At 51.1% G+C, this 14580-nt stretch overlaps 1 protein-coding gene across 2 annotated transcripts in view; it reads right to left on the bottom strand.

The window, feature by feature from the left end:
• The window catches only part of ALPL (alkaline phosphatase, biomineralization associated), a 90511-nt gene that overhangs the window by 15630 nt on the left and 60301 nt on the right, over nt 1-14580 (bottom strand). For both annotated transcript variants that reach the window (XM_038376929.1, XM_038376930.2), the window contains 2 exons: nt 7112-7255; nt 1655-1724 (listed from right to left, as the gene is read on the bottom strand). In XM_038376929.1, the coding sequence (XP_038232857.1) occupies nt 1655-1724; nt 7112-7255 (214 nt within the window). The remainder of the gene's footprint in view (nt 1-1654; nt 1725-7111; nt 7256-14580) is intronic.

Below are 14580 nucleotides of genomic sequence, written 5' to 3'. Positions count from 1 at the left end.
AGCCATGCTGCTGCTTTCTGCCACTGTGCAGAAACAGGAATGGAGAGCAGCAGTGAAGGAGATGTGATCTCCCCCCACTGCACCTAGAAGTATGCTATTGAAACAGCAGGCTAGAAGACAGGCAGACTCCAGCCACTCACCCAGGGCTGGCACTAAATGCTCCTTTCCCTGCCTCAGGGGTTGGCTCAGCACTTGGGAACAGCTAGGTTTGTGGGTATCAGATAAGAAGATTCTTCAGTGCACACTTAGTCTTTCTGGTCAGGTGTTTTCAGTCTTTTCCAATGCCGAGGGAACCCTTTGTCCTAGTTCACTGTGCCAGGCAAAGACCATAGAGAACAGAAGCAGAGAAACCCTAATGGTTACAGTCCATCAGTCCCTGGCAACACAGGATACTTCCCTCTTGTTGTGGCTCTCTGCCTTTCCCCTAATGAGCTCACCTTCTCCCAAGTCCCTCCCCCATGTACCCTGTAGTAGAAAAAGGGCCTGAGACTTGAGGCCTTGTGTCAGAGGCCTGGTACAAGGTCTGAGGCCTGGGCTAAAGTTAAGTTGTGAGCAAGAGGCACACTCAAGAGGCCCTGCTCACAGAATTTGGCAAGAACAGGGCTGATATTGCAGAAACACATTCTTAAGTAGTGCTATGCACAAGAATATATACACAAGCATTCCAGAAAGGTACTAGAACACCTCGATACCAAACATTCCCCAAAAGATAACAGGAACACACTGACCCATCCTAAAGATAAGGTCAGGATAACACCATGATGAATAGAGATGTTTTGATCGAACCAACAAGTACAAGGCAATGGGTGGACATCAGAGGGTGGCACCCAGATACGTCAGAGGTGGCACATAGCTACGTCAGAGGGGCAATATGTAACTTGTTTGTACTGGGGTATAAAGAGGTATTGCTGAGGTTGTGTTGGGGTCTGCCTGAGGGGAGACTGGAAAGTCCCGCCATTCACTGACCCAGTCCATCGTCACGAGCATACATGGTGTTAGTGAATCATTGAGCCGGGTGCATTAGCACCGTGCTTTGTCGGTAATAAACCTGACCAAGTTCCTTTGCTGAAAAACGGTGTCTGTGGATTTACTGGGCAGCTCAATCAAGGTCTGCTATCTCCGCTGACAGGGCCGGCTCTACAGTTTTTGCCACCTTAAGCAGTTAAAAAAAAAAAAAAAAAACAAAAAACACAACAACAATCCTGCTGCCGCGGATGGCAAAAGGGAAGAAGCTGCCGCTGATTTGCCACTGCGGCTGGAGGAGCTGCCGCCTCTTTCGAACTGCCGCCCCAAGCGCCTGCTTGGAACGCTGGGGCCCGGAGCCCGGCCTGCGCGCAGAGCTGAGGCAACAGAGAGTGCGAGCGAGCACACACACAGCCGACATCTGACCATACCTCCCTTTTAGCAAAAAGGGAGGGGCAGGGTGGTCTTGCCCCTTGCCACCCAACCTGAGATTTACAAAAGTGCCTAAGGGAGCTAGGTGCCTAACTCCCATGGACATTCACTGGCAGCTTAACTTGCTGAGGAGCATTCACAAATCCCACTTGGCACCCATCTGCATCTCCAGGTGCCTGAACACCTTCGTAAATCTGTCCCACAACTCACGGATTTTCACTTAGCTCCCGCGCCTCCAATCTGTGCCTTAGATACTCACCTAAGAGGAAGTCCACTTCCATCAGGTTAAGAGACAACAGGTCACTGCGATTCCAGACGTACTGGGCATTCTAGGGGAAAGCAATGGAACATCAGCTGTTTTGTACACTTCCTTATAGAGGGGGATTGGAAATAAGACATTTATCAGGGAGGGAATTAACCACTAGAAACAATTTCCCAAGGGTTGTGGTCGTTTCTCCATCACTGACAATTTTAAAATCAAGACTGGATGTTCTACAAGATCTGTTCTAGTTCAAACAGGAATTATTGTGGAGAATTTTTCTGGCCTTTGCTATGCAGGCAGTCAGACTAGATGATCATGGTGGCTCCTTCTGCCTTTAGAATCTAGAAGCCATAGGTATTTCCCAGATACGGTATTTGCCATATATATTGCACTCACAGAGAACATCTGCCATATAGCCCAGATATATGCATCGATATCTGTCCAGACAACTTCACAGGCATGAAAATCAGGCAACTTTGCCCTCTTTAACACATTTATCTTGTATCTTAGTAAATGTATTTTATTGTGCAATGAACGATAATGATGAGGATCTTAAATTCATATAGCAACTTGGATCCCAAAGCATGTCACAAACCACAGATATTGTAAGCTCTTTAAGGTTGGACTATCATTTTCTATACGTTTGTATGGTGCCCAGCACAATGGGGTCTTGACCTGATTGGCCTCTTGGTGCTACTGCAGTATAAATGTTACATAATAGACACACAGCTACAGCGAGCAGCATAGAAATGCAGCCACCTCTGGGGTGGAGGGCAACAGTCAAACAGAACAGTGGCCTGGGGGATTTTTTGATCAAGAAGTGAAATCGGATCTTTAGTTTCTGCAGAAAATTGACTGGACCTATTCTGAGGACTCCTGTGGAAAACAAAACAAATAAAGCACCCGGCGCAGGTGCCTCAGGAGCACTCAGCATTGGCCCAACTGTGCTCCCAGTGACTGAACTCCCCTCAGCGCCGCTGAATAAGAGGTCGGCCAAAGTGGAGCACTTTTTGAACATCCCACCCATAAAGTTTAAGCTCAGAGCAAAGTTTGGCAGCCCTGGTACAAGGCTCAGAACACACAGAGGCTTTGGGTTCAATGCACAAGATTGGGATTCAGGTTTGGATCCTACAGCACTAAAATCCCACTAGCCATTCTCAAAGTTTTGGCCCAAAGCAGCAGAAAATAAATGTAACAAGATTCCCAGCAGTTGAATAGCATGAGGCTGTAGTCTCCTCAGAACTAGAAAACTGGGCGCTCTTGGGTTTGGTTCTGCCCTGGAACTAGGGGGTTGGAGCGAAGGCTAATGAGGGTTGATAGCAACAATGCCCATAGATCTGCCGGTGCTGTAGAGAGAGGGACTTCTGGTCCAGATCCTGAAATCAGATCCAGGTGGGTGGCCCCCTGTACCATCATGTTGCTTATAGGAGCTGCCATGAGCAAACAAAACCCATGTGTCTCCTTCCCCTCCACCCACATCTCAGCCTCAGACATTAATGATGGGGAGACCCTCAAAGGTCTGAAGGTTTGTGATAAATGAAGTGCGGGGGGGGGGGGGGGGGGAGAAAGAGCTCCCTTTTATGAACACCCAGCCAGCCAGTTGTTAGTAAAATCCCTCTTGATGTCTGTTCTCTGCTTGCTTTACCTGTACAGGGTTAACAAGCCCACAGGTAACATGAAAGGAGTGGGCACCTGACCAAAAGAGCCAATGGGAAGGCTAGAACTTTTAGAATTGGGAAAGAAACTTTCCCTTTGTCTGTTGTTCTCTGGGCTGGAGGGACATGGAGCAGCAATGACATAAGCAGGAATGCTGTGTAAGGTTTGAACCAGATATGAAAAAGTATCTTCCATACCTAGAAGAAATGATTTGGATAGGAAATATTTAGACAGACACAATACGGTTTATTTCTTATTTTGACTTGTGGATCTCCTCTGTGCTAACCCCTGATGCTTTTGTTTGCTTGTAACTTTTAAGCTGAACCCCCAAGAAAGCTAGTTTGGGTTCCAGGTGTATTTTTTTCCTTTTTGTTTTTTAAAAAACAAATTACCTTTAAGAACAGGATTGGATTTTTGGTGTCCTAAGAGGTTTGTGCATGTTGTTTGATTAGCTGGTAGCACAGCTAATTTCCTTTGTTTTCTTTCTCAGCTCTTCCCCAGGGGGGAAGGGGTGAAAGGGCTCAAGGGTACCCCACAGGGAGGAATTCCCAAGCGTTCCTTCCTGGGTCCAAGGGTTTGGGGGTTTTTTTGCATTTGGGTGGTGGCAGTGATAACCAAGTCAAGGTCAGAGAAAAGCTGTAACCTTGGGAGTCTAATACAAGCCTGGAGTGGCCAGTATTAATTTTTAGACTCCTTGCAGGCCCCCACCTTCTGCACTCGAAGTGCCAGAATGGGGATTCAGCCTTGAGAAGGTTCCATTCAGTTCAGATGTTTCTCCTGTGTGCCTTGGCCTAGAGAGGCTTTGCCATGAGATATCCTGGTTTGGGCTGAGCCAGAAATACCCTGAGCTAAGCCTCTTACATAAGGCAGATTTCAGGGCTGGTCCTGGCCAAAGCCAGCATTGAGCCGCATGGGGGGAAAGGAGACAAATGTCACCCAAACTTTGACCATCAGGCAAGGCTCCAGTTTGGGTCATGCCAAGATTCAGGCCAGCTCAACCTTCTCCAGTCACAGCATGCTTTATGCCTGCTCCCACCGTGCTGAGGGAAGAGAAAGTTCCTTCCGCTTGACATCACAGAGGGATTTTAAACATGCCTGGGACAATCCTGCTCTCCTGGCTCTAGCCATTGCAGCCGGACTGCTAGCCCCCTTCCTCACCCAGATGCCCTCTGCTAGCCAAGATACCCCAGAAGAGTGACTGCCTGCTCCTAAACAGCCAGGCAGCACCAATGCCACTAACACAGAACCTCCCCTTCGGGGGCACAAGCAGCAGAACAAACAGACTCCATTTGAGTCTGAGGGAGGCCAGGGTACACCAGCCGGTCTTAGTAAAATTCAAGTGTTCCCAATGGTTTATGTCCCAGCTAAATCATAATCAGTGGAAGAGAAAAGCAGTTTCCATTGGATACAGAATTTTCCTTTGTTCCTTCCTGTGAGCTGCCATGCAGCATTGCCATGGGCTGTTAAATGGCCATTGAATTCCACCCCAGAAATGGCTGCAATTCTGTTGCAGCAAAGCAACTCCCGAGTATACAGGCCAACAGCAGGTAAAATCCCCTGTGGGATCCTTTGTGATTAAAGGCACTAATGTGAGAGGGTGAGCACAACTGAACCCCAAAAAACAGGAGCTACAATAAGAAGCCTAGCACTCAGAAAGGGCAGAACAAGTGTTATGGAGAAGCGAGGGGTATGGTCAAACAGGCAGCATCACGGATATTCTTCTGACTAGAGGCTACATTCATTCTCAACTCAGATCTGATCAGTTGGGATGGGGGTGGGAGCATGGAAGGTCATGTGCTTCTTTCCTGAGCCCATCCAAGCTGCTCAAGGGCTGCTCCAGATACACCAAGTAGTGCTGTCTCCTTCCCAGTGCTACAACAAATGCTAGTGCAGCAGCACTTGCTGGAGCGACAAAGGAGTTCAGGACTCAGGCTTGGATCAGGGAATGAGCTGGTGTGTTTGCAGAGCTCCCTAGGGTGCTGCAGGGCTAATTTCAAAGGTCCCTCCAGAGGGTCTGGGGATTTTCCAGAGAGCTTCCCCGCATACAATTATCATCCGTTAGACTGGAATAACCAGCCCCATTTGTCCTCTGCTGACTCCTGTTTTCACTCTTGATGGATGCAATGTGGGCACTTAAAAAGCTGAAGCCAATTAGAAATCTATTCCATCAACATCAAAGCTGTTCAGACCACCAGGGCTCACTGCTGTCTTCAGGGGTTCATCCACCATAATTTCCAGTCTCTCTCCCTCATCCCCCAGCATCGCCACCTAAAAAGGAACTGAAATCCCAGGCGTGGTCTACACTAGAAAATTAAGTCATCTTAACTACATTGCACAGGGTGTGAAAAATCCACACCCCTAAGCAATGCAGTTAAACTGACCCAAGTCCCTGTGTGGACAGTGCTAGGTCAGTGGACGAATGTTGACCTAGTACTGCCTCTTGGGGAGATGGATTACCTGCACTGATGGGAGAACCCCTCCTGTCAGCATAGAGTGTCTGTGCCGCTATAGTGTTTAAGGTGTAGACAAGCTGCACACAGAGAAGTGACAGATTTTGAGACAGAGCTCTCAATCCCAGTACAGCACGTGCAGGAAATTCCAGACAACATAGCTCAGAACTGGGTTTGCCAGGATATCTGCTTGGGAGGCTGTATTAGGACAAAGTCGTCTTTCAGCACTGGGGATACTATCTAGTTAGTCAGCGGAGCAGACAAAGAGAGGCAGGTTGGTCCAGCGGCTAGGACACTGGCTTGGGAGGCCTGGGTTCTATACCAACCTCTACTGAGTGACCTTAGCAAGTGGCTTCGCCCCCTCCCACCCTTTATTTGTCTTAGCTATTTAGTCCGCAAGCTCTTCCTGTGTGTTTGTTCAGTGGGGTCTTGACTTCAGGACTTCTGGAATATAAATAAAAAAACTCTACAGGCATCTAAGGTCTTCTACAAAAATTAGCTCTAAGCCTGGATAAGAGGGGTGACTGGAAAAACTGGGTGGAAGCTGGCAACAGCCCTCTTTGTAATCAACAGCCCCCCATTGACATTCCAGCAGCAAAGATACTATGGGTCTGACAGGCACACAGATATCTAGAGAGACAGCAAAGTGCTGATGGGACAAAGTCTCTGGCCAAGAAAGGTCAAAGGCTGCTGGGCTCATCTGTGTTACTCTAAAGAGATACAAGGTGGGTGAGGCAATAATTTTTATTGGCCCAACAAACCAGAACAAAACAATAAAACAGAAGTTGGTCCAATAGAAGATATCACCTCACCCACCTTGTCTCTAATATTCTGGGATGGACACCACTACAGCAACACTGCAAACTCTAAAGAGAAGTACTTTTATGCTGCAACTCAGGAACCTTCTTTTCTTTCATTCGTGCCCTGGGTGTCCAGATAGCAGTTTCTTAGAGCACCTTTCATCCTGAAGGACCTTCAACAGTGGGTCAGGTGCTCCCAAGCTGTAATCCTGGCTCCATTGCTGACTCACTGTATGATCCTGGGTGAGACTCATCACCTGTCTGCCTCGGTTTCCCATTTGCCTCCTTGTTGATGTCTGTAGGACACAGCTCCTCATTTGGATGGAAGGTGCCAGACAGAACTGCAAACACTCCCCATTCCTGGCAGGGGCTGTGGAGATTAGTTACTGACTGTGAGGGCTTTGAACAAGGGAAGTGCTACGTCAGTAGGATTATTTCCCTATCTTTTGACATGCACTTGAACCAGAGATCTCAGAGTAAAGAATCTTTAAACCTGCAGCCCCTCTGGCCTTGATCCTCTCCCCAGACATCTCCCTCCCCCCCTTTACCTTGTCTTTAGGTTTCTTATCTCTCCAAACATCAATGAGGTTTTTGCCATCCAGACGAGTGCCCCTGTACTTGTCATCATCCCGGTATTCCACATCACTGGTGTTCTTTGGGAACATGTATTTCCGACCACCTCCCATGATCACCTAGGCAGGGCACAAAAAAAGAACCCAGTTTCCATTCAGCCACACCAGAGTATTTCAGTGATCAAGCATGTTAACCAAAGGGTTAAACAGACACCGGTTTTCAGTTCCCTCTCTGTTCCTGTCTCAGGGTTCTGCTCTCTATCAGTATGTGGACAGAGACATGCTTGCAGTCTCACCGGGATGCTAGTGGAGGGATCAGGAGGCCAAGAACTCTTGGGATTCCAGCTCTGTGACCTGGAGCAAGTCACTTCAACTCCCTGTGCATCAGTTCCCCCCCCCCCCCCCCCATAAAATGGAGCTGATGATACTGGCTTACTTCCCTGGATGGAGGGGGTAAGGTTTAATCAGTTACTGGGCTAGACTTCAGCGTAGCACCACAATCAATCAGTTTACAGCAGCTGAGAATCTGCTCCCCTATCTGTCGTACATTAATCAGAGCACCTCAGAGCCCTACTCACAGGGTCACCGGGATTAAGACAGCTGGTAAAATGCCATCCGCTGTCATGTGAATTTTACAGCCCTTGCGACTTAACACTCCTGGATGCAACTGCTGAACTAGGAATGGACACCAGCAGCTTGTCCAGTGGGCGTAGCTGGGGGCAGAACAGGAAAATGCACCAAACCACTGTCTGCAGATTAGCTGGCGAAGGTGTGACGGCAGCTTGTCTCTTTCTCTCCCCCATTCTTGCAAAAAATCATCATTAGAGGAATGGATCATCAGCGAACCTGTCTGTTCTAGCTCTGCCACAGGAAAGCAGGACCCGGGATTTTCTTGGCTGGTGGGGAAGGCTGAATCACAAGCCTAGACTTTAGCCTTCTGAATATTTAAGTATTTGGACTCACCGGTCTGAATGGCCCTTGTACTCAATGGGTTCCTGACGTGAATGCGGAGAGACCAGCACTAGCTAATGAACCCAACAGCCTGGCCCAGAGCACCCAGCTCACCACGACCTCTGGCTGTTGCTCACAAGACACCCAGGTCACTTAGTGACCGCAGCAGATTCTTGTTGCAAAGTGCCAGCCAGCTGTGACCTGGAAGGGGGATATGGCTCGCTGCAAGGCTTGAACTTTATTAGAAATTATTCCTGGACTCCATGCAAAACCTCCTTGGCAGCCGTACACAGAGCACCGCTGGCCCGAGCGAACGCAGGCTGCAAAACCCCATTACTGCTCTCTATCAGTCATGGCCGGGAATAGCATGTGCTGCCTGCCATTACAGTAGCCTGTTCACATTCCCATCCCACAGGTCCCAAAGGGAGGGTAGGGCACCACACATGGACACGCTCTCAAGCAGTATCTGTCCCTGCATGGCACATCCCTTGGTGCCGACACACAGAGTGCTGGAGGCCTAACCACTACAGGCCACAGCCTTGCGCAAACAGGCGTCGCCGCCTCAGGGACATGGTCTGCTTATGAAAAGGGCACTCATGGGGCTGAGCAGGAGCATTCGGGAAAGGGACCTTATTTGTTTTTGCTTCTCTGGTTTATTTGGATTTTTAATTACTATTTTAAAATGAAAGAGTAACAGCCAAGGAGGGGGCGGGAAAATAATTCACTGGCTTGGACACAGATCCTGGTGTCCTCCTGACAAGGGGGAGACATTCTGTAGCACCCGGTCTGGGGAGAAGAAGTGCCCTACCCAGGATGCACAGATGCAGCTGAAAGCAGAACTGAGCTGAGTCTGTTAAAGACACTGGGTGAGAGCTGGCTCCAATGGTGAGAGCAGAGCCCTGGGCCGGGCCAGCTGGGTTCCATCCTCAGTCTGCCCCAGGCCTGCTGCCAGACTGGGGGCCTTGGGCAAGTCTTTTAGGGCCAGATTTGTAAAGCAGACAAGGGTACCTCTGAATCACAGGGCAAACCCCAGCCCTGGCTCATGGCCCTTCACTGTTCGGAGGAGACAGGCTGGATTTAGTTCTGAATTGAGTGTGAAACCCGGAGACTGAACTGTGAATCGCCTCCTGGTTCTGGGAATGTGGGGTGGGAGTCAGTCATAGAACATCAGGGTTGGAAGGGACCTCAGGAGGTCCTCTAGTCCAACGCCCTGCTCAAAGCAGGATCAATCCCCAATTTTGGCTTCAGATCCCTAAATGGCCCCCTCAAGGATTGAACGCACAACCCTGGGTTCAACAGGCCAATGCTCAAACCACTGAGCTGTCCCCCCCCTCAAGTCATTCTTCACAGCCCCAGGAGCAGCTCTGATGTTAGCTGGGAGCGCCTGGTGATGGTCAAACCCTGGAGGCAGCTGCTCCCTAGCGCCCCCACTGGCTGTCTGCCACACTGCAGTGGAAGGAGCTCTGGCTGCCCCATTGCCCGCTTCTCTGCCAGCCAGCTAGGGGAGTGGCTGGCTCTGCCTGAGCCTTAGGGTTGCCAACTTTCTGACTGCAGTAAACCTAACACCCTTGCCCTGCCCCAAGGCCCCCCCCATCCCCCCCATCGCTCGTTCTCTCCCACCCTTGCTCACTTGCTCATTTTCACCAGGCTGGGGAAGGGGGTTGGGGGTGCGGGCTAGGGTGAGGCTGCGGATGAGGGGGCTCCAGGGTGGGGGTGTGTCCAAGGGGTTCAGAGTGCAGGAGTGGGTCCAGGCTCAGAGGGATTTTGGATGCGAGAAGAGGCTCAGGGCTGTGGAAGGGGGTTGGGGTGCTGGAGGAATTTGGGGTGTGGGCTCCAGGCGGCACTGACCTCAGATGGCTCCCGGAAGCAGCCAGCATGTCCCTCGGCTCCTAGGTGGGGGCATGGCCAGGTGGCTCTGCGTGCTGTCCCCGTCAGCCAGTGTCGCCCCCGCAGCTCCCATTGGCCATGGTTCCCAGCCAGTGGCAGCTACAGAATGGGCGCTCAGGGTGGGGGCAGCATGCAACACCCTGTGGAGAACCCCCGTGGCCGGCCCTGCGTCTAGGAGTGGGAGGGACGTGCCAGCCAATTCCAGGAGCTGCACGGAGCCAGGGCAGTCAGGGAGCCTGCCTTAGCCCTGCTGACCGGACCTTTAATGGCCTGTCAGGAGTGCTGACCGGAGCGACCAGGGTCCCTTTTCGACTGGGCGTTCCGGTCAAAACCAGTTGCCTGGCAACCCTACAGGAATTGATTAGCGCTTGACCTTTTAGAAATCTTGTATCCAGTCCTCAGGCTGGAAGCCCGGACACCACTGCGTAGGGGATTAGACAGCTTTTCCATTAAAAGTAATGGGAGACATGTCTGAATCCCCTAGATGGCTTGGCAAATCTCACCTCAACCTCTCTCTAAACTAGAATGGCGTTAACACTCCCTGGGGAAGAGGCCCTGGCTTGGAGCTTTGGCTGCAAGGGTGAGGCAAAATGCTGCATAAACTCTGGGCTCAGTTCTATTCTCTGATGCTTGGCTGCAACTCAGCCAGTGCAGGGAAATTGAGGCAGAACTAGTCCTAGGATTCAGGGAATTACCTACACTAGGTTTAACCACACCAGCTGACTTGTTCACATCCTGCTGTAGGCACAGCAGCTGTAGCTTTTACCTGCAGCAGCTCACACGTTCAAACTACAACTGTCCTGCCCCTCTCAGATGTGCAGCCCACGGGAAGGAGGAGGGGGAGGGGGAGCTGTTCTTGGGCTCAAGAGGCCCCCAGACCAATCCTGGAAACCCTTGGGGCCGGTCTGAAAAGTTACCTCAGCTTCCCTGGTCTGCCCAGAATTGCTGCAGCACCACCCCACAGCTCCCCCACCCCACTGCTAGCCAGGTCCCCCTGCAGACACTCCCCACAGCTCCAGGAGGGCACTAGGGTTGCCAACCCTCCTGGTTTCACTGGGAGTCCCCTGGAATCACGCCCTATTTCCCAGAGGCTACTGCGGCCAAACCAGGAGATTTTTTTAGGTGCTGTAAGTCTGGAAGTGAAGTGGGGCTAAGGCTGGCTCCCTGCCTGCCCTGGCCCTGCGCCCCTCCTGGAAGCAGCTGATATGTTCCACCTGCGACCCCTGGGGGAGGGAGCAACCAGCTCTGCGCACTGCCCGTGCCCCTAGTGCCAACTCTGCAGCTCCCATTGGCTGGGAACTGCAGCCAATAGGAGCTGCAGGGATGGCACTTGCAGGTGCGGGTAGTGTGCCGAGCCTCCTGCCCCACCACCCTCCCAGGGGCCACAGGGACATGCCAGCTGCTTTTGGGAGTGACACGAGGCCAGGGCAGGCAGGGAGCCTGCCTTAGCCCCACTACGTTGCCGACCGGGAGCCACCTGTAGTAAGCACCTCCCAGCTGGAGTCTGCACCCCACCCCCCACTCCTGCACCCCAACCACCTGCGCCAGCCCCGAGCCCCCTCCAGCAACCAAACTCCCTCCCAGACCTAGCACCCCAATCCCCCCTCCTGGACCCCTGTGCACAAGCTCAGCCTGGAGCCCGCTCCCACACTTCAAACCCCTTGGCCCCACCCCCTAGGCCAGAGCCCACACCCCCTCCTGCACTGGTGACAGTAAGTGAGGGTGGAGGAGAGCAAGCAATGGAGGAAGAGGGGATGGAGTGAACGGGGCAAGGCCTTGGAGAAGGGGTGGGGCAAGGGTGTTTTGGTTTGTATTAGACAGTTGGCAATCCTAGCTGGCGCTGAGCAAGTCCTGCAAGCAGAGCAGAAAGGACACAAGTCTCTGGAAGTGGGGCAAGGCCAGGTAGGACTCCTGTGGGGAGCCCTGCTGCAGGAGCCAGCCCCACTGCACTGGCTGTGTGGTACCAGCTAGATCAATGCCAGCTCAAGTAACAATAGCAGTGAAGTTGCAAGAGCCCAGAGGGCAGCATGGTACATCTCAAACAGCTCCCACCTGTACTGCTGCAGTTCTATTGCTGTTACTTTTTCGCCTTTTATGATGAGATTACTGGTTCTGTGGATGAAGGGAAAGCAGTGGATGTATTGTTTCTTGACTTTAGCAAAGCTTTTGACACGGTCTCCCACAGCATTCTTGTCAGCAAGTTAAGGAAGTATGGGCTGGATGAATGCACTATAAGGTGGGTAGAAAGCTGGCTAGATTGTCGGGCTCAACGGGTAGTGATCAATGGCTCCATGTCTAGTTGGCAGCCGGTGTCAAGTGGAGTGCCCCAGGGGTCGGTCCTGGGGCCCGTTTTGTTCAATATCTTCATAAATGATCTGGAGGATGGTGTGGATTGCACTCTCAGCAAATTTGTGGATGATACTAAACTGGGAGGAGTGGTAGATACGCTGGAGGGGAGGGATAGGATACAGAAGGACCTAGACAAATTGGAAGATTGGGCCAAAAGAAATCTAATGAGGTTCAATAAGGATAAGTGCAGGGTCCTGCACTTAGGATGGAAGAATCCAATGCACCGCTACAGACTAGGGACCGAATGGCTCGGCAGCAGTTCTGCGGAAAAGGACCTAGGGGTGACAGTGGACGAGAAGCTGGATATGAGTCAGCAGTGTGCCCTTGTTGCCAAGAAGGCCAATGGCATTTTGGGATGTATAAGTAGGGGCATAGCGAGCAGATCGAGGGACGTGATCGTTCCCCTCTATTCGACACTGGTGAGGCCTCATCTGGAGTACTGTGTCCAGTTTTGGGCCCCACACTACAAGAAGGATGTGGATAAATTGGAAAGAGTACAGCGAAGGGCAACAAAAATGATTAGGGGTCTAGAGCACATGACTTATGAGGAGAGGCTGAGGGAACTGGGATTGTTTAGTCTGCAGAAGAGAAGAATGAGGGGGGATTTGATAGCTGCTTTCAACTACCTGAAAGGGGGTTTCAAAGAGGATGGCTCTAGACTGTTCTCAATGGTAGCAGATGACAGAACGAGGAGTAATGGTCTCAAGTTGCAATGGGGGAGGTTTAGATTGGATATTAGGAAAAACTTTTTCACTAAGAGGGTGGTGAAACACTGGAATGCGTTACCTAGGGAGGTGGTAGAATCTCCTTCCTTAGAGGTTTTTAAGGTCAGGCTTGACAAGGCCCTGGCTGGGATGATTTAACTGGGACTTGGTCCTGCTTTGAGCAGGGGGTTGGACTAGATGACCTTCTGGGGTCCCTTCCAACCCTGATATTCTATGATTCTATGATTCTATACTTGATCTAGCTTGCATGTCTACACCTTCTGCAATCACCCCTCCCAAATGTAGCGCAGACAGACTCATAGCATGGTGTCCTCCCCCTGCACTCAACAGATGCCAACAGCATCTACACAGAGACAAAGTGTCTGAGTCTCCTCTCACTCCTGGTAAGTATCAGGCATGTTTCCATTAAATCAATGGATTCACACTGGTGTGAGAGCAGAATCAGCCCCTTGTGTTGATGTTGGAGATGGGGCCAACCCTTCCAGGGCTGAGAAGGGTAACAAGAAGGGCTTCTACAGGTATGTTAGCAACAAGGTAGTCAGGGAAAGTGTGGGACCATTACAGAATGGGGGAGGCAACCTAGTGACAGATGATGTGGAAAAAGCTGAAGTACTCAATGCTTTTTTTGCCTCAGTCTTCACAGACAAGGTCAGCTCCCAGACTGCTGCACCGGGCAGCACAATATGGGGAAGAGGTGAGCAGCCCTCAGTGGTGAAAGAACATGTTAAGGACTATTTAGAAAAACTGGACATGCACAAGTGCATGGGTCCAGATCTGATGCATCCAAGGGTGCTGAGGGAGTTGGCTGATGTGATTGCAGAGCCATTGGCCATTATCTTTGAAAACTCGTGGCAATCGGGGGAGGTGCCAGACAATTGGATAAAGGCAAATATAGTGCCCATTTCTAAAAAAGGGAAGAAAGAGAATCCGAGGAACTACAAATCAGTCAGCCTCACCTCAGTCCCTGGGGAAAAAAAAAAAAAAAAAATAATAATCATGGAGCCTCAAGGAATCCATTTTGAAGCACTTGGAGGAGAAGAAGGTGATCAGGAACAGTCAACATGGATTCACCAAGGGCATGCCTGACCATGCCTTCTGTGGTGAGATAACTGGCTTTGTGGATATGGGGAAAGCTTGGCAACATGTGACCTCCAGAAGAGGTAAGCGGAATGTCCGGGTTCCAGTAACACAGACACAGGTAACTAACCGCTTTCATGTTCTCTCCACAGGTACCATTGCGGAGAGTGGACCAGATGATATGTCTGGGGGGAGAAAGCAGAAGGAGACTCCGCTGGTTGGGAGGCATGAGATGCGATGTCCTGAGGTTGGGGGTTCCACGACCACCACTCCCAAGAGAAGAAGGCGGGTGGTGGTGGTCGGGGACTCTCTCCTCCGGGGGACTGAGTCATCTATCTGCCGCCCTGACCGGGAAAACCGAGAAGTCTGCTGCTTGCCAGGGGCTAAGATTCGTGATGTGACGGAGAGACTGCCGAGACTCATCAAGCCCTCGGATCGCTACCCCTTCCTGCTTCT

This window comes from Dermochelys coriacea, chromosome 18 (genome assembly GCF_009764565.3).
Source record: "Dermochelys coriacea isolate rDerCor1 chromosome 18, rDerCor1.pri.v4, whole genome shotgun sequence".
Lineage (NCBI taxonomy): Eukaryota > Metazoa > Chordata > Testudines > Dermochelyidae > Dermochelys > Dermochelys coriacea.
This window is presented reverse-complemented; position numbering and strand designations above follow the sequence as displayed.